A 25711-nucleotide genomic window follows, 5' to 3' on the forward strand; every position below is an offset into this window, starting at 1 on the left:
TATTATAAGCTTTTGGCAGTATTGTATAATTACATTCAGTAATCGGCCTGATGGGACTTTTTTCCCCCCCTCATTGTCTCTCAACCAATCCTGTGTTCTCTCACTTCTCCGCCTGCCTGCTTCGGCTCTGAAGGTGAAAACCTCTTTATAAAAATGACTTCAATTCAGTGTCACGCCACATTTGCCTTTAAAAGGGCAGGTTTGGGAAGGAAATTCTTGTCCCCCACACTTGCAAAGTATCGACCCACTCAACTAAATTATACGACACTGATTCGTTGCACGTAGACGTACAGTGCAAAATCTGACAATACAACAAATCTGCCCAATATCGCACCGACTGAATTTCATCTCTCATTAGTAAGCTTCATGTGTCACACCAGGGGCAGACGGTGAATAGAGGAACACGTCATAAGTGACTTGAAACAGAAATACGTGAAACCGTGCTTTATTTTGTCATTTGCACAAAGCAGTGTTGTAGTTAAGCAGTGTTAAGCAGATTTTGTGCTCAAAAAACTATTTTTGATGCATTTCAACTAGTTGAAACGCACTAACAATTTCAAGGCCTATCAGCTTTAATTGGCTCAAGTGGGATAACTCAGACACTCAATGCAGATATGATCCAGCACAAAGAGTGATTCTGAACGGCGGAGTATTTAAAATTTTAATATCATGCCCCCCCCTCCGAAAAAAATGAAAGCAAAGAACCTCGATTAAACAAAAACTCATCGTGTTGATTACTCTGCATCAGTGTTTGCATTTAAAGTGGTATGTTAGTGCTGGCAACGAGGCCGTGTCAGCTCTCCGCCGACGTGTTTGGAAGGACGATGCATCCGCTGTCATGTCGGCTCTGTTGGCTTAAACACCCAGCTGTCAACGCGTCATCTCACTGTGAAAAATAATCGCTTGCGTATAAGTAAACAAGGCCAGTTCTTATTGTATAGACAGCGAATACCTGAGAAAATGAGATTGTAGCTAAATACAGGTTATTAGTGATCAACCACACAGATGTTTCTGTCAGACATGTGAAGGTTGGGTACTGGCTAAATATTGCCCATTGTAAGCTGTAACGTTTTAACCATGCTCTGATGTAATGAAAGCAGTATTAGTTGTGGGACGATGTTGCCAATCATCTGTAATATGAAGGAGTGCATTTGCCATGATTTCTCTTTTTCTTTTTTTTATTTAACTAGTGCCATTTGAAAAAGGGGGTGGAGGTATAGAATGGATGCCTTCTGCCTGCACCCACCACCTCAGCGAACGCACACTAAACCCCCCCCCCCTTCATTCACCTCTACCCCCATTTCTGTCGGGGGGGGTCACTCATTCCTAGTGAGCCTAGTGACGCTCCACCAGACATCAAGACCTGTTTCACAGCAAAGGCAGAGTTAGGGTTGGTAAAAAAAAAAAATCAAGCGCACCCATGCTGGCTTGGGTCTAAATCAAAACGGATGTAACGTGAAAATAACATCAGCATTTTTCTAATATTACGATTATGTTTTTCACGTGTTTATTTGAACTGCTTTGTTGACTTTATGGTGTTTTTTCCCTCCCTGTTGATCTAACTGTGTACTAATCAGACTAACCTAATGACAACTTGTGAGCCTTCAGTGATCTGTGACACTTGCTCTTTTTTTTTTTGGCATCATCAAATGTCTTTTTTTTTTATCATTATTATTGTCATTGCTGTAAAGTATTTTCTATATGGTTCATGCATGGTGAAATTAAATTATTAAATATGCCTCTCAGTTGGCTCATGTCTGACTCTCCGGCCACTTTATACACACACATACGAGTATACAGTTGATCTGATTCTTTATTAAATCAGCATGCATTCATTCACTGTGATGTTGTAGAAGTGCCCGAGGTTAGCTTTTTTTGCTTTAAAATGAAGCAATGTCAGTAGTTATAATATATTATATATAATAGAATATAATTTATAGTCTAAAGATGTCAAATCAATCAGTATTTCTCAGGAAAATTGGAGAAAAGGCACCTAATCCCTTTATCACATCACTATTCAGACTAGTCAGTGTTTGTGCCTTTGTATCACGTGATGTCGCCTCGTGTTGCATTCAATGCCCGCCCACACCGCAGGAGAAAACATCTCACTGCTCTCCAAATGTGTATGAACCTTGTCGCTTTGTTCTGCCGGTGAGCAGAAAAGTGATTAAAACGTGCTCCGTGTCGGGAAGCACTGCCTACATGGTGAATAACACATAATAATAGATTATGAGCTGCTGAACAGAAAAACTGAGCTTTTGAGAAGACAAAAGTGGACACAGGCAGTGAGACATGAAACACCACTTATCAGAGATAAGTTATCTCAATATCAACGTATTTAAGAATGTCACACTTAAGTATGTGTCCTTTTTTATATTACTCATTAATTATATTATAAGACGCACATATTAACAATATTCTTTACGGCGCAGTGATGTTAGCTTGCTAGCTAGCTTGCTAATCGCCGCCCTGATTAAACTGGGCTTTAAACTGAGGAACAACAACCAGCCCTGCTGCAGATGCCGGCGTTAATATCATGCTATACTTCTGCCGTAAGCCAGCTAACTAATGACTAAATAGTCATCTGTCATGATAAAATGGAGTGTTTTTACCAGCTCCAGGCATTTTAGCGAGTGTTCCCGGGCTCCGCAGGCCTGCTGTCCGTGGTGACTGGGTCCGCTGCTTCTCTCAAAGTCAAACCTGGCTCATTTACAGCCGCAGTAAAGTCTACAATTAACGCAGCTCCTCATTAAATGACGCAGTGAAATGTTCCAGCTGTTGGTATGTGTCAGCTGTTTCTGGTGACTTTATGTAACTTAACAAAGGTTAATTGATAGACATGGCGTCTATAAAAGCATTTATTTATAAAACTAAAACGCAGCGACTGTTTAGAGGACATTTAACATTCCGTGTGTACTCTCTCCTAACATTTCTGGCGGTTTTCTCGTGTTTTTGGACGGTAGTTACTGATTGAGCAGGAAGGTAAACAGGCGGTCCGGTCTGACTGAGAGGGACTTTGCCTCCCTCTGGTGGTCAATGGGGGATAATGGCGGACTGTCCATAGCGCATGCTCAGCTTTTGTAACAATGACTGAAGCATGTGTTGCAGAACAATGACTTCCGGTTTTGTTAATATGAGTGTTTCAGGGCCCACTAGCTGATGTTGTATTGTATTGTTTGAGGATCTGTGTTGACGTAATGGATCATTAGGTGTTCATTGATCATAGTGACAGCTAACTGTACTTGTATGGACCGTATTTACTTACAGACATGAGCCTCGTTGGCGCAGTAGGCAGCGCGTCAGTCTCATAATCTGAAGGTCGTGAGTTCGAGCCTCACACGGGGCAGATGTTTTGCGCTTTGCTACTCGGTTCACCGTGATTTACATGTTGCAAACAGGGTCTACACACGATCAGTTTTCCCCCCAACAGTGGTGTGTGTGTGTGTGTGTGTGCTGAGCTTTAGGCAGATGGTGTTCAAAATGCTGCAAAGAGTTTAGTATATAGATATGCGAGTACAGGCTCTTACAAGTGGCGGGCTGACGTCACGCGGATGTATGCTAATGTGAGTAGTATGCAGTTAAAAACTAAGGTAAAGTTAAAGATCAATAATTACTGACAGATTGTTCATTGTGGCTTGTTCTTACAAAAAAGGATGATTTCTGATGTAGGAACAAGCCCGGCTAGCTCAGTCGGTAGAGCATGAGACTCTTAATCTCAGGGTCGTGGGTTCGAGCCCCACGTTGGGCGCGAATATTTTTTTGTTTTCTTTCCCCCCCAATTTAATTCAGGTGGCTTCAATTGGATGGTTGCATAAAATACAACATTGCCAAGTTATATTAGGCTGAACTACGTGGTTGTATTAATTAGAGGATCCCACGCTATACTTCTATTTATGTGTTCATGTTGTTCAGCTTAAATCATTTTGTCCTCTACTAACCTGAACCTCGGCTGTTGAAGTAAAATCCCAAGGGGAGATCTGGCTCTATAAACTCTGAAGCAGAGCTGCTGTCTGCAGAAGAGAAGAGAAAAAGCTTACAGCACCTGGTATTCCCAGGCGGTCTCCCATCCAAGTACTAACCAGGCCCGACCCTGCTTGGCTTCCGAGATCGGACGAGATCGGGCTTGTTCAGGGTGGTGTGGCCGTAAGCGAGAGTGTCACTCACAAAGAGGCTTTTTATAGATGCTGACCTGTAGTTTGGGACAGCACTCTTCAGTAATAGGTCTTTTGTTAAAGTTGCTAAATTGGTCCCTTTTACAGTGAGGAGGCTGGGGCTGTTATTTTGAGAGTGTAGGAGAAAACAAGGATGTAGTTAAAACAACAAAAGTGTTCCCCAAAAAGGAGGAGAGTGTGGACACACCTTCTCATTCAATGCATTTTCTTTATTTTCATGACTATTTACATTGTAGATTCTCACTGAAGGCATCAAAACTATGAATGAACACATGTGGAATTATGAACTTAACAAAAAAAGTGTGAAATAACTGAAAACATGTCTTATATTCTAGTTTCTTCAAAGTAGCCACCCTTTTCATTCTCTTGATGAGCTTCAAGAGGTAGTCACCTGAAATGGTTTTCCAACAGTCTTGAAGGAGTTCCCAGAGATGCTTAGCACTTGTTGGCCCTTTTGCCTTCACTCTGCGGTCCATCTCACCCCAAACCGTCTCGATTGGGTTCAGGTCCGGTGACGGTGGAGGCCAGGTCATCTGGCGCAGCGCTCCATCACTCTCCTCCTTGGTCAAATAGCCCTCACACAGCCTGGAGGGGTGTTTGGGGTCATTGTCCTGTTGAAAAATAAATGATAAACGCAAACCGGATGGGATGGCATGTCGCTGCAGGATGCTGTGGTAGCCATGCTGGTTCAGTGGGCCTTCAATTTTGAATAAATCCAACAGTGTCACCAGTAAAGCACCAACTGAATAGGACCATGACAAACTTGTTGTGAAGTCTAGAGACAGCGCCCTCTGCTGTCTGCAAAAGAGAAGAGAAAAAGCTTACAGCACCTGGTATTCCCAGGCGGTCTCCCATCCAAGTACTAACCAGGCCCGACCCTGCTTGGCTTCCGAGATCAGACGAGATCGGGCTTGTTCAGGGTGGTATGGCCGTAAGCCACAGGGAGACCTACAAAGAGCTGTTTTAAAGGTGCTCTAATCATCACGGTCACCTTCTACTTTTGCACATGGAGCCCTTCCAAACAACACAAATCATTTCACTATGTAAAGCAAAATTCATAGTACACACTGCGGTATCTCTGTCGTCCTCACAACATGTTACACTGCAAGACTGCTCAACATTTTTGCTGCAACAAAGCGCTTCATATACTGCAGTATCTGCAAACATGTGGCTACACACACACACACAGATGAGCATCAGGGTCACAAGTGTTCCAAAAAAAACAACTACAGCCTAGAATGTAACAAACTACTGCACAAAACACTAATTGCTCTGACTCACAATATCCCCACAACACTGTGTGGAGACAAAGGCCTGCAAATGCCACCACATGCTCTCACTAGGGTTAGAAATGGATGCTGTTAACTAACCTACTGCAGATCATGCCTGGTTCCCTCTCTATCAAACCTGTTTCTATGGTCTCAGACACCCGGAGGCTAACTTAACCAGGCAGCTCAGAAAAGAAAATCTAGCTCATGTGGTGACATAAGCATGATCCTCCTAACTAATCAATTAAAACCAACCAACAAAAAAACAACACTGGTCATGGGGTACAAACTAACAAGAGACGATCGACTCACCCACTCCAAGATAACAAAGATTGCCTGCAAAAGAATATCATTTATTTAACCAAACGAACACAACAAAATGCTGGGATCTGAATCAGGTGCCGGGGAGCTGAGAGAGAGGGAGAGTGTGGGGGAGATACTGCTTATATAGACTGTCCACAGCTCCATACAGGTGTCATCAATCAGCCATCAGCTGCACCTGGAACACAGAACACAGAGTGAAAGACACACACACACGCATACACACCAACAAAAAACAACAAACAACAAACACAAGTACGTCACCTTTTCTGATTTGCTGTTGAGGTTCGTGCGTCACAGGCAGCACGTCCCTGAAGTGATGCTGTGATGCTCTAACAGCTGTGGATGCTGCTTGCGTAGGCGTGTATCTACAGTCAGAACTTTTAGAATGTGTTTAGATACATTCTATCTTTATCTATGTGCTTCTCAGAACAATAGAGGGGGGGGGGGGACCATTCTGGGGAGGTTCTGCACAACCTGTCTTTATCTGGCCTCTCTCACGATGAGGGAGCAGGTCTGTTAAAGTTCTAATTTAACACCCTTTTTAAAAGTTTAACACACTTTTGAAATAAAATCCTCAAATCAAGAGCCCCCCGTGTTAATCACTGCCATACCTAATTAACTCTTCCCTCGTTCCTGACACGGGCTGCTTCAAATGACACATCACGCCATGAACAGAACCAAAATAACCCCCACATCTGGAAACACAACATTGGACAGAACACCAGTGTCGTGCTCCGATAGAAAAAGACAGGACACGTACACTTGTTTCCATTTATTATCCTGCCCCTGTTCCATTACAGTCAAAGTGACACGGAAAGAAGAAGAAAAAGCTTGCATAGAGAGATGAAAGTTTATTTTAAGAGAGGAGTGCTGACAAACATTCATATTAAAAGTGAGGTGGACTGTACAGAAAGAGTGGTTGGACATCAGACGTGAGGCAGCCGCTTTAGGCTCATAACTTTGGTACATCCTGGTCAGACAGACGGAGGGCAGTGCATTTAGTGATGGAGATGACGTCGTTATGTTCATTTTGGGAAATTGCAATTATTCTATTTCATTTGAATAAACTGAATTTGCACAACTTGTCCACGTTCCTACCCAAGTGTTACCTTCACACATCCTGGATCAGTGTACATTCTCTAAAAGTGTAAACAAGGAGAAGAGTAGGTCCACAGCTTTTGATCCATCCTCTGACTCTATAAAATGCTCTGGGTTTTTTTTTGTCCCTTTAACACACGTAGAAAAGCAGTCTTTATCTGTCTGTAGTGACTTTAGTCATATGGAAGCCCACTCCTGCCAGGAAAAGAAAAAATAAATGAAAAGTTGTGCAGGATGAACCTAAAAACATTAATGATGAGACGGTCTTATACTTAGACACTACTGAGTATGAGAGTATAAGTAATTCAAAATGAAGAGATGCCTATTTTGAGATAGTAATTTAGACAAACATATGACATACCAACTGAAAATCTTGGCTTAGAATGATCAGATAACCTTATCTGAACTGGTGCGTTCCTAATTTTTACATTTTAAATCAGAATTATGAGATACTTTGACCAGAATTATGAAAATGACTATCTTATAATTACTATCTCATAATCCTGACTTTGCAGGTCAACATTTTAACTGACTTTAACTTTAACTAGGGTTGTTTTTTTCTTGGCTGAACTGGGCTTCCACACAGTGTGGATTTAGTCGCGAGGCATTCAGAAGGGTTGGTGTTAGCTCAGGAGCTCAGCGGTTGACTGTTAGGTGTCTTATTCCTGCATGTGCACGGCTGTATTTCAATGTGGCAGGTCAAGGCGTGCTTACATTCATAGTGCAGGGCGGGGATGGGGGGGGGGGAATGTGAGTGAAGAGGACGGTAACAAGTATCTCAGTGTACAAAAGAGAAAAGATTCACTGCAAGCTCCTTCGTGGGTCGTATACAAAAAATGCTCATGCTTTTCTACCATGACGACAGTATGGTTTTCACCGGTGGCTGCGTGGCTCCACGGAAACTCCACTACACAACCTGATCCAATTGACAAAAACATTAATATTGAGTTGATACGATTAATTCAGCACTGAAATAATGACTTAGAAGAACTAGTAAATGGTGTCAGAGTATACAGCGTGTGTGATCAAATTCAGCCATACAAGTTACACGAGTGGGCAACATCACGAGTGGAGAGAGAGCAAAGAAAAGAGAGAAACCCTCCAAGCGTGGAGCTTCTAGTCGTAGTGTGGGAGGTGAATAAAGAGCCGATAACAATGAAGAGAAAATATATTATTCTAATGAGCAACAGCACATGTGCAGAGGAGACAGTTTTATGCCAGCTGATATATTTTTGAAGTCCTTTTTGGCGAGGCCGTAATAAAGTGGACTTAAAAATGGGCAACTTGCAATCACATGATCTCAGCTGTGTGTGTGTGTGTGTGGTCTAATCTGAGTGGACGTGACAGGGGCAGGGGGGGTGGAGGGGTGGGGGTGGGAGCTACCACCTCTACTATGGAGTTAGTCCCTCCAGCTTTTCAGCTCCTAAAACTGTAACTGCAAAATAACGTCATCTTCATACCATAGTGTTTCAGCGCAGTCGCTTAGTGAGCGGTCCCGTGACGCACTGCATTATGGGACTGTTTGCAGAGAGCAGCGTCCACAAAGCTGGAGGCACTACTTTTTTCTTTCCTTTGCAGGAATTTTTTTTTTTTATTTAACTTCCAAATATGTAGTGTCCTTCCTACCACACACCCCTAATGTGTGACACATGGGTTTTTACCAAGAAATTCTGTGTAGCTGCAATAGTGGGCACTTTCACCCCCACCCCCCCTATATGCCATCCTGCTAACCCTTAGTCACCCCATGGGAAATGTTCCACCACTGGTGTGTGGATGTTTAATTTGCTTCGTCTATTTGGATATACAGTTTACACCTCTTGAGTGTAGACTACTCTTATCAAACTTGAGAAAATAGACCTGGATCAAAGCTAGTTTCAAATCAAATACAATCAAAGTCAATGGATATGGTTACACACTGTATGTAACTTAATTTACGCATCAACAAATTCTTACTAAGTAAGTGGTGGCCAAGTATCTTTTTTTTCAGTTGATCCAGATCTGGTACAAAATCACTCTCCACACAATCTATATCATGAAGTTAGTTACATTCAAATCACAACATGTCACTGCCACATCATTAGAAAATCACTTTTTCTTGGCCATGAAAATACTGTAACAACAATACCAAAGCTTCTGTTTGGGGTCTCCAGAATCAGCTGCAGGAGTCCACTGGAAAATCCCCCACGTTTTACCAAAAGTTACCTCAGGCGGTCCTGGAAAGGCTTTGAGAGACAAATCCTGCACCTACACGAGTGCAGTTACTACAACAGGCCACAAGGAGACGCTGTTTTACCAGTGAGGGCGTCGCTGACCGCTCACAGTTCTGGATGGGCCATAATGATCCTTTGAGGTCCATCCAAACTGGAATAAAAGAGTCCACTCAGCTTTTGCAGTGAAGGCAGTGGTTGCTTCTTCTCTAATGTGTAAATCTTAAACTTTAACCTCATTGTATCAAAGAGAAAGTGAAAAAAAAACACACAAAAAAAAAAAAACACACATCCCAGTCAGATCCTGGCAGCTGTGATCCTGGTCCCAAAGGCGGTGACGGTCTTCATACGTCACATCACGCACGTGAAAGCGTGTGTTACTAAGTAGGTGCGAAATTCGTGCAGGTGCAACAAAAAAAAAGGGTTTATCTCTGTAAAAGGGCCATTTCAGAAGGTCAGAGTGCAGCTTCCTGGTTCGAAGGTCTCATCAGCCTCTCTTAGAAAATACAGCCCATTATAAATCAAACACAAACCAGAATTCGGACTTGAAATCCAGCTTTTTGCACCCTTTTCCAGCTTCGATCATGGCAGCCTCTCTTCATTACCAGCAGCAGCAGCAGCAGCAGCAGCAGCAGCAGCAGCAGCAGTCCTTGAGGGGCAGCCTGATGGGAGCTGAGGACTGGGTGGGTGGACAGACGAGGGTCTCATTCCAGCCCAAAGGTGCTGGTCTCCTCCACGGCAGTCAGCATCTTCTCATACAGCATTGAGAAGGACGGGTACGGCGGCAGGTCCAGCCTGTTGAAACAGGTATGAGCTCTGTAGAGAGAGAGAGAGAGAGAGAGAGAGAGAGAGAGAGAGAGAGAGAGAGAGAGAGAGAGAGAGAGAGAGAGACCACAGGAAGTGATGTTAGACACAGACACTCACTTGTGCTCAGCACAAAGACAGGAAATAGTGGGAACTCCTAAACCTAAGCAATTAACAGCTTTAATACTTAAATGTGTTGTATTGTTCTCATTTCTAGGTCCATACTTGGATGTTTACATGGTTTAATGTTCACAATGTGGCCACCCACAGCTCCAACACCATCATCAAATTTGCTGACGACACGACCGCCATTGGCCTGATCACTGGCAGCAACGAGACGGCCTACAGAGAGGAGGTCAGAGCCCTGACATCTCGGTGCCAGGACAACAGCCTCCATCTCAACGTCAGCAAAACAAAGGAGCTGATCGTGGACTACAGGAAGAAACAGAGAGAGGAACACGCCCCCCTCTTCATCAACGGGTCTACGGTGGAGAGAGTCAGCAGCTTCAGGTTCCTGGGGGTTCACATCAGCGAGGACTCGACCTGGTCTCACCACACTGACGTCATCACCAAGCCAGCGAGACAGCGGCTCTTCTTCGTCCGCAGGCTGCGGAGGCTCAACGTGGACTCCAGGATCCTCTGCAGCTTCTACAGCTGCACCGTTGAGAGCATCCTGACCGGCTGCATCACCTCCTGGTACGGCAGTTGCACCGCCCTCAACCGTAAGGCTATACAGAGGGTGGTGAAGACTGCACAGCACATCACCAGGACGATGCTGCCATCCACGGAGGACCTCTACACCCAGCAGTGTAGGAGGAAGGCCACCAGTATCATCAAGGACTCTTATCACTCCAGCCACAAACTGTTCTGCCTGCTGCCATCTGGCCGTCTCAGAGGCTCAGAGACAGTTTCATCCCCCAGGCCATAAGACTTTTAAACTGCCCATAATCTCTATTTATCTATTTAGCTCTACATTTTCTTTTATTTTCTTTATTATTAGTATTATTTTTTTTTTTTAGTTGTATATACCTATTTTCTATTACTTACTTGCTGGTGTGTTTTTCTTTAATGATACTGTTAGCAGTGTTACAGGGAACCAGAGACACAAGAATGACTGCTTCATGTAACTGCTGAGCATGTGACAATAAAGTCTCCTTGGTTCTTCTTATGGCATCATAAGGGGGAGCCAAATCTGAGCGGAGCATTTTCACACATATCTAATGGAGCAGGAGAGGAAACGAGACTAAAAAAACTAAAGTGGGAGAATAACTCTTCCAAGAAGAAGTCCAGCACACAATCAGATTCTAGGATCGCGGTAAAAATCATGGCAGCGTGAAGCTGTGACCAAAATGAAACCCCGACGTGGTCCGTGCTGCAGGTGCTTCCTGTCTTTACCTGGGCAGGGAGGTGACCTTCCCCCACTTCTCCACACAGAACCTGCGGGGGCCGTTGCTGCCCCGCAGGGAGGCGAAGCCCTCGTAAGGGATGCTGGATGTCCCGGTCACAAACTGAAGAGGCAGAGGAGGGGCAGAGGATGAGGAAGAGGGAGGCAAACCAGAAGAAGACAGAGGTGGTAAATATCAATATTTTACCTTACCTATTAGATAACACACACACACACACACACACACACACACACACACACACACACACACACACACACACACACCTGCAGGAGCCGTAGTCTCTGTTCATTGTTGAACCTCTCCACCGCAGCCCAGAACCACCGGATCACAATATGGTTGTCGTGGTAACCTAAACATAACACATCATGTCACGTAACCACGGCGACGGGATCACAATGGCGGTGAGCGACAAGAGCTCGACGGAATGATAAAGAAGAACACCAAGACAAAGGAGAGGCAGACAAAATGAAACATACCTCCTCTGTACTCCGTGTTGTTCCTCCAGTCTGATAAGTCGATCTCAGCTGTGCCGGCGATCACTAGCTCCAGCTCCCTGGCATCAAACACCGACACCAGCCTGGCATCCACCACCTGGAAAACACACACACACACACAAATATGAGTCAGTTTACCACAGTCAACATATCAGGAGCTAAATAATTAAGGATGAATAAATAAGTGTTATATATATATATAAGAAAGTTAGATTATTTAAGCCATGCCTCGTAGAAACCTCGGACCAGGCTTTCAGTCTGCTGCACCACTCCTCTCTCTATCCTCCACTTCACCATCCGCTCTATATATTCCTTCTTGTTCTTCTCAGAGACAGGGATGTTGGCTCCACCAGGCTTCAGCTCTCGCTCTGTTATCTGTGGGAACACACGGATCGATCTGTTTTTCCCCCATCAACAGGAAGCAAAACTTTTCATACTAATCTCAATCCTCTCTCTCTCTCTCTCTGCTGCATTAAATACATTTTGGACATGCACACACACACACACACACACACACACTCAGAGTCTAACCTGTCCGAAGACTTCTTCGTTGACGGTGAATGTGAGGTCCAGCATGTCTTCTATGTCGTTGTCCTTCATCCACTGAAGAGACTGGTGAAACTCCTCATCCAGATACTCCAGGTCACTCAGGTCACAAGGGCTGCACGGTGGGAAATGACAGTAAGAGTGTGTGTGTGTGTGTGTGTACTCTCATATCCGACTTAAGGTTAAAATGAGTTTAAAAATATGTCTGTGCACACATGTCCATGTATTGTACGTACATGCGCAGTAGGCCTTTATAGAAGGGTCTGGTGAAGAAGGCATCCAGCAGGTACTGATGGATCAGAGCCAAACCCAGAATACGACCACTGAACCGGAACCTGAAACACACACACACACACACATTAACACACAGAAGAGTAATCAGGATGCTCAAGATCGCATCTGAACTTCAACATCGCCTCTTGTACGGCGAACCTCACCATTCGTGATGATTGTCTACGAAGGCGGACATGGGGCTGATCTGGACGGTGTAGGTGTCGTTGGCGGAGTACTCAAACAGACCATAATATGGGTTGAACAGCTCCCTGGAAACCAAGAAGAAGAACTCTCTGGAAGGCCCGCTGTAGTCCAACCTGCAACACACACACACACACACACACACACACACACACACACACACACACACGGCATCATCCAAAACAGATTAGTCTGTTGTGAAGATGAAAAAAGGTTAAAATACCAAGACATCATATATAGACATAGACATAGACCACCATAGATGGAAAGAAGAAGAATAACATGCACACGTGTTATGTTTCATGCTTGTTGCTCTCCCCCCCCTCCCGCAGACTCACCCCTCCTCCCCGACGAAGCTGACGTAGAGCTTGCTGCGCTGCAGGTCTTTACGGGAGTAGCACATGATCTGATTGAAGGCATCTTCCAGCAGGTGGTCACGGCGGATGATCAACCTGTTACACACACACACACACACACCCAAGAGAGAAGACAGACACACGTGTGAATAGAAATACAGAAAAGAACACTTGCTCTCTTCCTGACAAACACAGTGCACCTACTTTAGCTTCCCCGGTCCTTGACCGTAGCCTTTAGTTTCCAGTTTCCTGTAGAAGTTGCGCAGTTTGGCTTCAAAGTCTCTCTTGTACGGTGCCGGTGCTCTGGCATTAGCTCGCTGAGTCCCTACAGAGGCAGAGGGAAAACAAGTTCTCCTTCACTGTGTTGGCATGTGTCAGCAATCTGCACAGCTCTGTGCACTCCAGGGGTTATTTTATGTGTTATTTGTTTGTGCTTTCCTGTCCCTGCCTCTCTTTAGTTAAATCAGTCACAGATTTAACTGCTTTACAAGAAATAAGCCACAGTTCTCTATGGGTAGCAATGAAGCGTCATATTATTAACTGTACATTGCCATCTATTGGTAAAACAGATGTACTGCAAATAACAATCATTTTTAATAATCAATAACCACAAACACACTTTTAATCTTTACTGTATGAGTGTGACTCGTACCAGGTGAGTTCTGTGGGGAGGACACAGGGGATCCCCGAGGTGACTGGCAGTAGCTGGGGTGAAGTAAGGCGTGAGGAGGCACGTAGGACATTACTTCATCTTCAAACAGGCTGCAGAGGACAGAGAGGGGGAGGGGAGGTGGAGAGACAGAGCGAGGAAGAGATTGAATTAATTCAATAGAGTGACTTGAGTTAAAAGGCAGGAAATACATTTAGGAAGGAACGAGGAAGCAAACAGGGAAAGTGATGAACAGCTGCTATAACAAGACATGGAAGGGAAATAGATGTGGAAGTGAGAGAAGGAAGCAAAGACGAGGGAGGGAAGGAAAGAAGAAAAGAGGTGTCACCTCAGCAGCATGACGAGGTCGGCGTCACCTGACAGCCTGGCCAAGCCTGACCCTCCGTCCGTGCGGATCAGCTGCACCTTCTCCCTGTTGTCATAGCAACGGAGATGCCGGTGAGTGTAGCTCTGCTTCATAAGGAAGCTGCAGACATAAACGCAGCGCTCTGTACTCAGTTCCCTGGGTGTGTGTGTGTGTGTGTGCGCTTGTGTGTGCACCTGAGTGAGTGGTTCCGGCTGAGGTCCGGCTGTCTCTCCTGCAGGATCTCAAAGATGTTTGGCTGTCGAAGAAACGCCACGATCTTGTCGTTGTACGCTAGAAGAAGAGCGGATACAGGTCAGACATGGGTCACATGTGAGAACTTTAGAAGGGCGGTCTGTGTGTGTTTGTGCCACTGACCCACTGGCACGACGTCTTGGCACTGACCCCTGTTGGCAGAAGTGAAGGTGCTGGAAGGCCGCGGCAGGACGGGTGGCCCGGCGTGACGATGGTCCTCACCCACCTACAGAGCAACAAGCACATCCTGTTAAAGCCTCAGTCCGCTGTAAATGACCTGGATGAGATTATCAGCTACATGCAGCACCTAAAGCACCTGTGTGTGTGTGTGTGTGTGAGTGTGTTTTACCAGTCGTCGTGGGCTGACCTCCCCTGCACTGTGGCTGCGTTGGCGGGTCAGGTGTTGGCGGTGAGCGAGGAGGCTCGGGGGCCGAGTGCTCTGGAGAGGCAGCCGGGGGTCGATGAAAGTGGTGGCTCGGCAATTATGGTCCACGAAGAAAGGCTGCATGTGTCCAAACACAGACAGGAAACAAGCTTCAGTGGACTGAGTGGAGCAAATTTGTCATTTGTAGGTATTACTACATCTATCTATTTATCTATCTATCAGTAGTAAAGTATAATCTCTCCCAATATTGACAAATTAACATGAAAATGATGTTTTCTACTCTCAGATAAAACCACACTGCACTGCGGCCCGTGAGCTACCAGAACACAGACTCGGAGACGCCCACCTTGCCGGTGTGGTCGTGCTTCATCTCCCAGCCTCTGGGCAGCTCCAGCTGTTTGTTGGCGAACATGTTGAGGAAGGCCACCAGGTCCCTGTTGTGCTGGTAGCGCTCAAAGTGGTGAGCATCCCGACGAACCTTACTGATCATATGCTTCAGACACGTGTTGGTTGTGAACATGCGGTAGGCACTCTGAGGGGGGAGACGGCGAGGGACGGAGAGAGAAGCGAGAGACGCAGGAGGGAGGGAGGAGGAAGCACAGAAAGCAGGGAGGTAAGACATCCACCATAGAAAGCAGAGAGGTTCTCCCAATGTAATTATTACCCACTATCATTATTATGTAGGTGCTTTGGGTTTTATGAGCAAGGGACTGTAAGAAAAATAACGGTGTGCTCTTCGTAACCTACCCCCACCACCCCACCCTTCATAAAAGGATTTCGGCAAACACAACAAAATGGCGAATATTCCAACCGCTCTATTATACCTGCACTGGCGGTGCACTTTCTTCGGTGCAAGTCAAAAAATGATTTATCACATGTAAAATAAAGTTGGGATTAAAACTGTGTTTGTGCAAATTAAATAGTTTGATTTCAGAAATCAACACGTTTTGGATTGCAAATCACTAAGTTCTGAATTCAAAGGTTTTGCACAACATTTGAATCCAAAACTTTTGGATTTGAATTAAAAAAAAAAACACTTACAGTAACTTGCAACAACATATTTTTTGATTGCCGTGTGTAAAGTTTTATCCAAAGGTTTCCACAAAGGGCATTATTTTTGAAATAGGTATTTGATTTTTCTGTTGTTATTTTTATAATAAATCTCTTTAGACATATATAAATGTGGGATTAGGAGAAAAGAAACAGCTCTCTACTACCCTCCATATTCCATACAGCACAGAGAAAAAACACATCACAGCCCTCTTTCTGACCCCCCAAATAACTTTCATACAGTCCCTTAATCAGTATGTTGTCAATCAAGGCTGAAGAGGAGGCCAACAGCAGCGAGTGGTCTATTAGGAGGAGGAGGAGAGAGGGAGTGGCTGAAAGACAGAAGAGAGAGAAGAAGAAAGCGAGTGTCCGTACAGGGTTCGAATGCAGCACAGTGAAGAAGTCGGGGCTGGTGAGGAACTTTGCGCTGGGGGACTGGAGCAGCAGGGTGAGGCGGGACCTGGAACTGGACTGAGCCACGCTGTTGTCCCTACGCAGCTCTGCAACACACACACACACATGCACAGTCAGAAAACACGCACAAGGCTCCAGGCTTTACAGACTCCATAGACCAGAATGCACTGCGGTGAGAGGATTACCTGGGATGGAGGGGTGCATGTCAGTCTCGTCTGGCGGCAGCTCATTGGCTGGTTGCTCCTCAGGTCTGCTGTCATTGGTTATCGTCCTGCGTATACTTTGATACCTAAAAAAGTGTGTGTGTATGTGTGTGTTGAAGTAAAGCAATGGGAAAAGCGGAAAAACATTAAACTACATCTTGTAATTTTGCTGCTTGTATTTACAGTTTGATGCTGATCATACAGTATCTGTGTGTGTGTGTGTGTGTGTGTGTGTTCTGACCTGCGGTTCAGCTGCTCCATCTGCTGTATGGAGCTGGACCTCTGGAGTGTCTGCGGGGCGGGTGGAGCGGTGGGACGCTGCCACGTTGTGGTTCTGTTCACGTGATCCACGTAAAAGATCCGACCATGGCTGTCGATACGGGCCTCCCAGTCTGGTACACACACACACACACACACACACACACACACACACACACACACACAGAAATAAGAGCACACACAATAAGAAGGCCGTGCTGAAGATGAAAATGCACAGGGGCAAAGCTTTCAAGTCTTTTTCTGTCTCACATTTCCTCAGTTTAAATTGTAATTTACTGTAGTTCACACACACATGCATACACACACACACACACACACACACACACACTCACTAGGCGGTAGTGGCTCGTCCACTCTCTGGTAACGACTGATGTCATGGCGGACAGATGGCAGGGAGCGAACAGACTGGTGGCCATTGACCTGAGCTGTGGTACCTGCACACACACACACACACACACACACACACACACACACACACACACACACGCACACACACAACATATGATGTCATCAGAAGCATTTTCGCATCTCTTAAAAACATCAGACAAAGAGATAAACATGAGACCTTGGGAGGAAGAGCTGATCTCCCCTCACACACAGCACTGTTACTTACTGTTATCTAATGTGTCGACAGGTTAAATGAGCCCAACTGTTCTCTCTGTAATCCTGCAGCTTTTTGGCGGCTGCAGAAAACTTGCTCTGATCTGGATAATGCTCCGGTCAGTCCTCTGACGCGGAGAGATGCCGGTGCAGATTTTGTATGGGGGAGCGACCCTCTTATATTAGATTTGTGGCAGCGTGCAATAAATGCTAGTGGTGGTATCAACCTGTGTGACTTTCTCAGTTAATATGAGAACACAGTCTGAGTTAAAGAGAAGTGGCTGCAGCAGGGAAATAACCTCTATCTGCTCCTATAGAGCTGCTCAGTAGCACCTTCTAGAGGAGTGAAGCTGAGCAGGAGGTAAGAACGTGTGGACATGAGTGAGTGTTGCTATAAAATTTTTAAAAACGTTTTCATTTTTTCAGTTTTTACTTGAATGAATCTCACCTGTCTCTCTCTCTGCGCCTGCTGGCCTCGCCTGACACTCTCTGGCCCCGCACACCTCCTGGTTTTGGGCCACACCTCCCGAGGCCTGCATGGAGCGCCTCCTCCTCCACACCTCCCCTCCCTCCTCCTCCTCCTCCCGCTCCTCCTGCCCCTCCTCACCGCTGGCTCTCGCTCCTGTAATCAGCACGCAGTGCAGGAGGTGGGTTACAGCAGCAGAATGAGACGCTGTTCTCTGCCTCGTCAACGAAAGCGTTAGCCACCTACCGGCTTCAGAGGTCCTTCCATCTTGGTCCGCTACGTTGCTGCTGGTTTGAGGAGCAGCTGCTACTATTGGCCCGTTCGCCTCGCTGCTCGATGACTCCGCCCCTTCCTCCTCTGCCTTTGGAGCCACTTCTTGTCTTGTCTCCACCTCCTGGGGAGAGGAGAGATCTTTTTAAAAAGCTCTTCATACCTGACATCTAGCAAAAGCCATCTAACCAGCTGCTCACCTGAATGGGTGAAAGGAGCGTAAGCGAGGAATTGCACGGTACTTCCTGGTTTGTCCTGCTGCTCTGCTCCTGACAGGTGCACTCCCCAGCGGACTCCCCCGGCCTGGTGGCTGCAGCTGCCTTGGCCCCCGATGCCTGAGATGAGCTGGGAGCTGCTGAGGTTTCTCTGGAGTCTTGCATCACCTCGTCCGCCGCTGCAGCAGCCTCAGTGGTCGCAGCTACGCCCTCAGCAGCAGTTGATGGTCCGGCCTGAGTTTGGACTCCTGCTGCATCTTTGGCAGCTCCAGCTGCAGATTCAGCCCCTGCAGGCTCAGTTCCAGGCTGAGTACCGGCACAGGAACCTGTCTCTGTTGTGGCTTCAGACCCAGCCCCACCTCCAGTCTGCCCCTGTGGATCCACTTTTGAACTCTCAACTCCCTGCGGGGACTCAGACGTAGGTGATCTCCTCTGTACGTCCGTGCTCTGCTGCGTCCTCGCCTCCTGTGATTGCTCCCTGTGCTGCGCCCCATCCTCATCCTCATCGGAGTCTATGTGCAGCATGGCGTTGAGCCGCGTGTCCGTTGGGAAGCTGGAACGGAGTTTGGGCGAAGGCCCCACCAGAGGCCGGTCCCCGGGGCTCCTGGGAGCTTCAATGGCATCCAGATAGTCGTTGAGTGAGACCTGCCGGTGGGTGTGACCGCCCATAGCCACGGGAAGCAGATCCTCCTCCCCTATCTGCCCGGGCTCTTGCCACACACTGTCGTCGCCATAGTAACAAGCACCGTTGACTAACAGGGAGCCCTCGTCGGAGCCTGTGGGAGAAGGTCCGCACGTGACGCGCGAGGATGAGGACGGGTGAGGGAGGTCTTCGTCGTCAGAGGGGCTGCCAGGGTCACCATTCACTGCTCCACCCATGATGGTTCCCACAGTGTCTGGGAAGGCTTCTGACAGAAAGATGATGGGGGAGGGGGGGCGGCGGATAGGAGAAGATTGAGAATGGGGAGAGGCACAGAGTGAGTATGTCGTGTGAACACTAATAGCCGCTAATTCATGTGCACATTGCTCATTTGCATTAGCTCAAACACACACAGAGACACACACCTTCTTGTCCAGTGGGGGTGATATCCACTCTGAACAGAAGCTGCCCACTCACATGGTCCGTAGGGAGACGACGACACAGGCTGTAGCTGACTGGCTGATCGCTGCACACACACACACACATAAAAACACACACATATTAGTTAGCTAACAAACACATATTGAGGAATACACACACACCTGTGGGTATTCACACACTTACATACTGTGTGCACAATGTCTGTGATACATAACAAGGTATCTAAATGTGTTCAAAAGTTCGCCTCATCTGTGAGAACCACCGTGCACACAGACTATACATCACTGATGTACACGATGTCCTCAGTTGTAGATCGATATCGAATCAATGCCTTAACAATGAGCTGATTGGGACGTATTGATCGGTATTGACTGAACTATGTTGAGTCAGTGCTGTTAAGTGCTGAAGGTCAGACGTTTCTCTCTCTCTCTTTGTCTGAGGGCTTATTACAGCTGCAGTTTTTGTGAACAGCCTGTTTCAAAAAAACGTTCGCAGATGTGTGTGTCCGCGAACACCGCCGCCGTGTGTGCGTGTGTGTGGGGGCGCTCACTCAGCTGTCGGCCCCTCCAGGAGTCTCTGCACCGGGATGATCAGCTGACCCAGAAACCGCTTGATGATTGGTCGGCTCTTGGCGAACTTATCCTTCACCTCGATCTCCAACACGTCCGTCATCAGAGCCACGAAGGTGTACTTCTACAGCAGGGTCAACCGTAAAATGGGTTGTTTTACGTGACATGGACATTACACTTCTATCATTCCTTTCCTAGACGTGTGTGTAACTTTGTGCTGACCTCCCCGTGCCACACAGGGTTGGTGGTGTTGGCTATGATGGAGGAGCGTCTCTCCTGGCCGTGGTGGGTGAACTTGGGGAGGCCGGTCCTCTTCCCAGGCTGGATGGACATCTTCAGGTAGGGGTCGGGGTTGAAGAACATGCCCTTTTTCAGTCCCACGGCCCGGATGTCTGCGGCGGAAAACACACATGTTTACGTTTTACTGGACCACGACTACAACACAGTTCCTCTCGATCATCCCTCTCACCTGATAGGGTGAAGCTGACTAGTTTCCGACAGTGCTCAGTCCCTGATTGGTCCTCCACTTGGCCTTCACTGCCCACCTGATGAGAAAACAACCAATAAGTGAGCAGTATGAGTGGCTAGCTCACCATTACCACGTCTAGAGTGAACTGACTTCACTCCTAGGTGGGAAAAAAACCCAGGAAAACCTAAATGGGGGGAATCATAAGAGAGGAAGAGGACTTATAGTCTTGAGAGTTCTGATTCAAGCTTTAAATTTTACTGACTCAACTGGAACACACGTCTGATCGCCTCAGCTCACTGATATACAGCCAAATATGGTGATTTGGGAGAAAAAGGAAAAAGTTATAAAGATTTTCTTCTTAAAACCACCTGTGCTGAACTTCTAAAGATAAATGTGTATGCAAATTAAAATAGTAGAGAAGCTATGTAATATAGATCCTTGTCACATTGTTTTAAAATACTAATAATAGTGTCACAGCTTGCAATGCTGCACACCCAGCAATAATGTTGTGAACCCTCTGTGGGCAGATCTCCATGGAGAATCTTCTTCTTCTTAATGTCTCCTATACTGTAGGTGGGGGAAATGATGCAATTCTGTATTGTCACTCAGTCTTGGTGAACACATCTCTCAACAGTAGCACTGCTATGTTTAAAGCTGTTGTAATTAAGTTGAGATATCCTTCATCTTTCTTGTATCATAATTTTCCCCACCACAAAAATGATTGTGTTTTCAGCAAAACAGTGTCTCTGATTAATAAGCGTCATCAAATGGCCTCCTTTAGGACGCCTGTGCCTGAACATCTCCTTCTGCAGCTCCTAACAGGTGAGGACTCTTCTAAAATGCCACTCAGGATTTATTTCTTGCTCTGAAACGCTTGATAAATACGGTCACTGGCCTCTGGGAGCCAATCAGACGGCAGGGTTAAGGTTGTGACTGCTTCATGTGAGAGAAAATTAAGAAGAGGGGGGGAGATAGAGGTAGAGTAAGAAAATAAAGAGATGATGGTGAAAGATTAGAGGTGGCGGAATGACTTTAGGGACCAGAGGGAGATGTAGATGACACACACACACACACACACATACCAGTACTCCTGGGTTCTTGACGGTGATACAAGGTGTCGTCGCCCTTAACGCTCCACTAACACCATGATAGTACTTAAAGCAGATCTTAGTCTCCGCTGTGGAGAGAGCACACACACAGGTGAAGACATCATACGACCGTTTTCTCCATAATGATTCAACTGATCTTCCTCTGCAAGATCTGCGGAATGCCCCTTTAGCGGCACGCGAACTTGATTATCCTCTAAAGACCTGGCGTACACATGCGTGGACATCACATTTTGGGTTATATTACCATAGTAGTTCATTCTGCTTAGCTGGGGCCGTATGGACATGTATGTGGGCAAAATTGTTGATATTTCATATTGTTTTTTGCACCGTGATTTTCAAAACATGTTCAAAATCTGTTTTGTATGTGTTATAAATACATGCAAAAGCAGTCAGGAGAAAAAAAACTGCTATGTTCAGGGTGGAAATAAAGAGTTTTGCACAAAGGTGACTTTATTGTGTTTTCTGGAAATGAAGACCGATTGTCCACATATGTGGACATGATGTTTCTCTAAAACTACACCATGTAAAAAGATGATGCTTAGGTTTTATACTTATCAGGGTCCAATAAGCCCAAATAGCAAGGAGAAATAAAAAATGCATATCAAACAAGAGCTCGGGTCTTAAGAGGTTAAGACCACGTCCACTCACGCTCCATGAAGTAGGGTCCCGGCTCCAGCCTCCAGATGATCTGTCCCCTCTGGGTGCCGTTCACTCCTCGATTCTTGGAGTCCCACACGTTGGCCACACACGTCTCATCTGTGAAACGCACACATTTACATTCAGACGCTCTTCCTTTGAGTGTTCCTGCCTTCTGTTTCACACAGATGCTTCTGGAAATTAGGCTGCAAGATGTGAATAGTTAATGACGCGAGGGGCCGACATTGTAAAAAATAATTAACAGAACAGGACGTTTAGCAAGGTGAGAAACTGCACTACAGCGGCGGAGCTACTGACTTCACTTCATAAGGCCGCAGCACATAAAAACTGAAGACTGATTTATGTAAACAGACCGCAGACAGTTGGAAGTTACCATTTTTTAAACACTTGGGCACCATACTAACATAAAATTACTATATGACAGCCCATTTCCAGTGACCCACGGTACTGTCCCATGATGCCACACTATCACCAAAAGGCTCCTCTTTATTTATTTTGTTATTTTGCATCGTTAGAATCTTTTTTTTTGGGGGGGTTACATGAGATGTAAGGAAGCGTGTTGCATTGACAAACCACCGTGGAGCTTGCCGGTTCCTGAGGGAAACTTTGCCCTCAGGTCATAAACCACATCCCCGTCTGTGCCTGTTGAGCCATCAAACATTTATGTGTGCAAACTGTGACAAATGGCCTGCTTCTTTATGGATCAATGTGGATGTCCATCAGCCACACACACACACACACACACAATATACACTCATTGCCCTCTGTGACACTAGGTCACAATCAATAAATCTTGAGCCTTTGTCAGTGACAGCAAACAATGTATTCCTCACACACACACACTAACCTGATAACCCTCCAATCATCCAAGCCTACAGTACCTACAGACTACAGTCCGAGAAGTGTGACACACACACACACACACACACGTCAGACAGCAGGGCGAGGTTATGGAGCTCCTGTGGCTCCAGGGGGAGTGTGGCCGACAGCCAGGCTGGAAACGGTGCTCGCCCCTGGGGAGAGAAAGCCCAGAAATCCCCCTACCTGGGTCAATACCACGAAGCGCTGCAGAGAGGTTAGAGGGGTCGCCTTTCATCGGCTTTCTCTATCTCTCTGTCTCCCATGAAGGATTGTCCGCGGGCCCTCATTCTCTCGCTCACACACGCGCACAATGAGTCATCTGTGGTTCGAGATGACCTTAGCTCTTGTAAGATGGTGTGTATTTCACGGACTCCCGTTAAGCTGCTCTCTTTCACGCCTGAGCCTGAGAAACACAAGGCATCACTGAGCCCAGCACAGTTAGTACTGATATGGTGGCCTGAGTTTAATGTGAGATAATTTCCCGTCTCTGCTAACAATACAAGCCAAAAGATCAATGATGAAGGGCAGCAGCATCTACTTATCACTCATTATATCCCATTTATTCGTAGATGAGTGGACAGTGTCCTCTTATGATGGAAGCAGCTCAGCGAACACGACCGGTACTAGAAAGTGAATATTAAAATGGAAAGAAAATGCAATATGATGCTGGCGATGATAATCCTAATCTTTAAAATATCAAACAATCACAAAGATTTTTGACTCAGACTGATTACCCTCAGCCTCACACCCTCTGCTGGGGGAGAACTGTGTGTAATATGAGAAGAAACTGCTCTTAAATGCAACCGACGCTGAGTCAGCATCACTTTTCATCAGGATAACCTGCTCTCTGTCTCTCCCCATCTTTATACACAAAAACACACACACACACACACACACACACACACACACAATCCATTAGCCAGTTAATGCAGCAGCAGTGGGGCTGATGTAATGCGCTAACCTTGAGGAGATGAGTTACAAGTCGCAACCTCTTCAATAGCGCAATCATATCACTGTCCTACAGCAATTTTTATCGAACCTACCGCACCAACCGGAGGACAGATGTGAGGCCCATTGGAGAACTAGTTATCAGTAAAATAACTACGTGTAAGAAATGGATGAAATAATGTGTTTGTCTGCTTTAACTTAAGATGCTCATTTTAGCATGCCCAGCCAGCTAGGTTACCATCTACAGCAGTCAATCAGCATTACATCCAAGGAGCATTTCTTTACTCAGCATCAGTATTTATGTGTGTTTTAGAAAAAGCCATGTTCAGGACTGACATGTCGACTGTGTGGGTCAAATAGGGCTAACAACGCCGATCTATTCCTATGTCCTTGGTTGATAATGAGCTACTGAGGATGCTGATTTGTTGTCTGGGACAAATCTTTTTTTTTTTTTAATATACGTTTAATCACATTAAGACCCATTTGCAGGCGTCTTAAGTTAAAATGAGACAGATGCAGACATTCAATTCCAGCTGTGGAGTTCTCTACTCAGAGCGATGACAGCTGATAAAATATGAAACTGACAGTTGTCATTTTCACAGATTAAATTGATGGTCGCCACTTAAAGGTAGATTTTTTTTGTCCTGTGTGACGTCAGGGACTGATGATGGTGAACTGTCACTGTTAATACTGTAAATTGTTTATGTGTCATGCAAGAGTAAGGGGAGGTGAGGCTTAGTGAGGGATTAATCAATAATACAGATTCATCACTAGGTGCGGCCCTTGTTGTGTCACAGGAAAGTCTTGCATGAAATTCAAACCGCAGATCTTGCAGTCCCCCTCCAAAGTGGACTGTTGCACGCTCCAGTGGGGGGGGGGGGGTGAGTTTGAGTTTGCTCACCGATGTGGTACAGGCCGATCCAGTCGGTGGCATCCACTTCCTCCTTGATGTCCCAGGAGATGACCAGGTGACTGAGGCCGAGCGTCAGCTGGTACGTAGACGCTGTGAGTGACGAGCGGCTGTCTGATGTCACTAGGTCCGTGTCGCTGTTGGCCCGCTGGAGCCCTACTCCCGCTGTTTCTGATTGGTTCCCTGACGACATAGTGGACGCTGAGGCAGGGGCTCCCACTTCGCCCTGCACCGACAGGCTGCGGAGGTTGTCAGGCCCGATCGTGTACGGCCGGCTGTGGGGGGTGCGGCGGCGCACCGCCAGCAGGTGCTCTCTGGCGCTGCCGTTGGGCGACGATGAGGACGACGGGGATGAGGAAGAGGTGGAGGCAGTGGCGGCCATCGCCATGGTTACCGGAGAGGAGGAGGCGGAGAAGGGAGGGGGCAGGAAGCGAGGGGGCGAGGAGGAGGAGCCCTGGTGGTGGTGATGGTGGTGGGAGTGGGGCGGAGGATGAGGAGGGTGGTGGTGATGATGATGATGGTGGTGGTGGGGGGAGGAGGGGGCAGAGGAGGAGGAGGGGGAGGGGGAGGACGAATGGGGGCGGGGGCGAGGGGGGAGGACGGCCGTTGCGAGGGAGGGGCGAATGGTGGAGGCCAGGTGGGTGTTCCAAAGAAAGAAAACAGAGGGAGAGGGAGGGGGGAGGAGGGGGGAGACACTTAGGCCCTTTAGCTTAAAGCGCCCCCACTAGACCTCACTGAGGAAGCAATGAATGGCTGGAAAGATGGAGTGAAGAGAAGTGGAGAGAAGGATGGAGGTATGGGGGGTGGA

At 46.6% G+C, this 25711-nt stretch overlaps 1 protein-coding gene and 4 non-coding genes across 5 annotated transcripts; 2 read left to right on the forward strand and 3 right to left on the reverse strand.

Annotated features, from left to right (window-relative positions):
* The first annotated feature begins 3273 nt into the window (after positions 1–3273).
* On the forward strand, positions 3274–3346 carry trnam-cau (transfer RNA methionine (anticodon CAU)). The gene has a single exon. It is a non-coding gene; the product is annotated as a tRNA-Met (tRNA).
* A 329-nt stretch (positions 3347–3675) lies between these two features.
* On the forward strand, positions 3676–3748 carry trnak-cuu (transfer RNA lysine (anticodon CUU)). Its single transcript has one exon. It is a non-coding gene; the product is annotated as a tRNA-Lys (tRNA).
* Positions 3749–4030: 282 nt separating this feature from the next.
* LOC139224210 (5S ribosomal RNA) lies at positions 4031–4149 on the reverse strand. The gene has a single exon (XR_011586271.1). It is a non-coding gene; the product is annotated as a 5S ribosomal RNA (ribosomal RNA).
* An 841-nt stretch (positions 4150–4990) lies between these two features.
* Positions 4991–5109, reverse strand: LOC139224586 (5S ribosomal RNA). The gene has a single exon (XR_011586622.1). It is a non-coding gene; the product is annotated as a 5S ribosomal RNA (ribosomal RNA).
* Positions 5110–9758: 4649 nt separating this feature from the next.
* On the reverse strand, positions 9759–25291 carry hecw2b (HECT, C2 and WW domain containing E3 ubiquitin protein ligase 2b). The gene is made up of 30 exons (XM_070855460.1): positions 24895–25291; positions 22176–22283; positions 21501–21595; positions 20419–20494; positions 20172–20341; positions 19931–20073; positions 19365–19465; positions 18285–19207; positions 18061–18208; positions 17797–17970; positions 17081–17182; positions 16711–16861; positions 16452–16555; positions 16228–16352; positions 15149–15334; positions 14767–14919; positions 14541–14643; positions 14360–14456; positions 14148–14231; positions 13802–13911; positions 13354–13474; positions 13132–13245; positions 12757–12909; positions 12556–12654; positions 12305–12434; positions 12002–12148; positions 11756–11870; positions 11543–11628; positions 11269–11381; positions 9759–9885 (listed from the first exon to the last, which is right to left on the reverse strand). The coding sequence occupies exons 1-30, from the start codon at positions 25289–25291 to the stop codon at positions 9774–9776; spliced, it is 4740 nt and encodes a 1579-aa protein (XP_070711561.1). The 3' UTR covers positions 9759–9773.
* Between the last annotated feature and the right edge of the window lie 420 nt (positions 25292–25711).

Source organism: Pempheris klunzingeri, chromosome 24, assembly GCF_042242105.1.
Source record: "Pempheris klunzingeri isolate RE-2024b chromosome 24, fPemKlu1.hap1, whole genome shotgun sequence".
NCBI lineage: Eukaryota > Metazoa > Chordata > Actinopteri > Acropomatiformes > Pempheridae > Pempheris > Pempheris klunzingeri.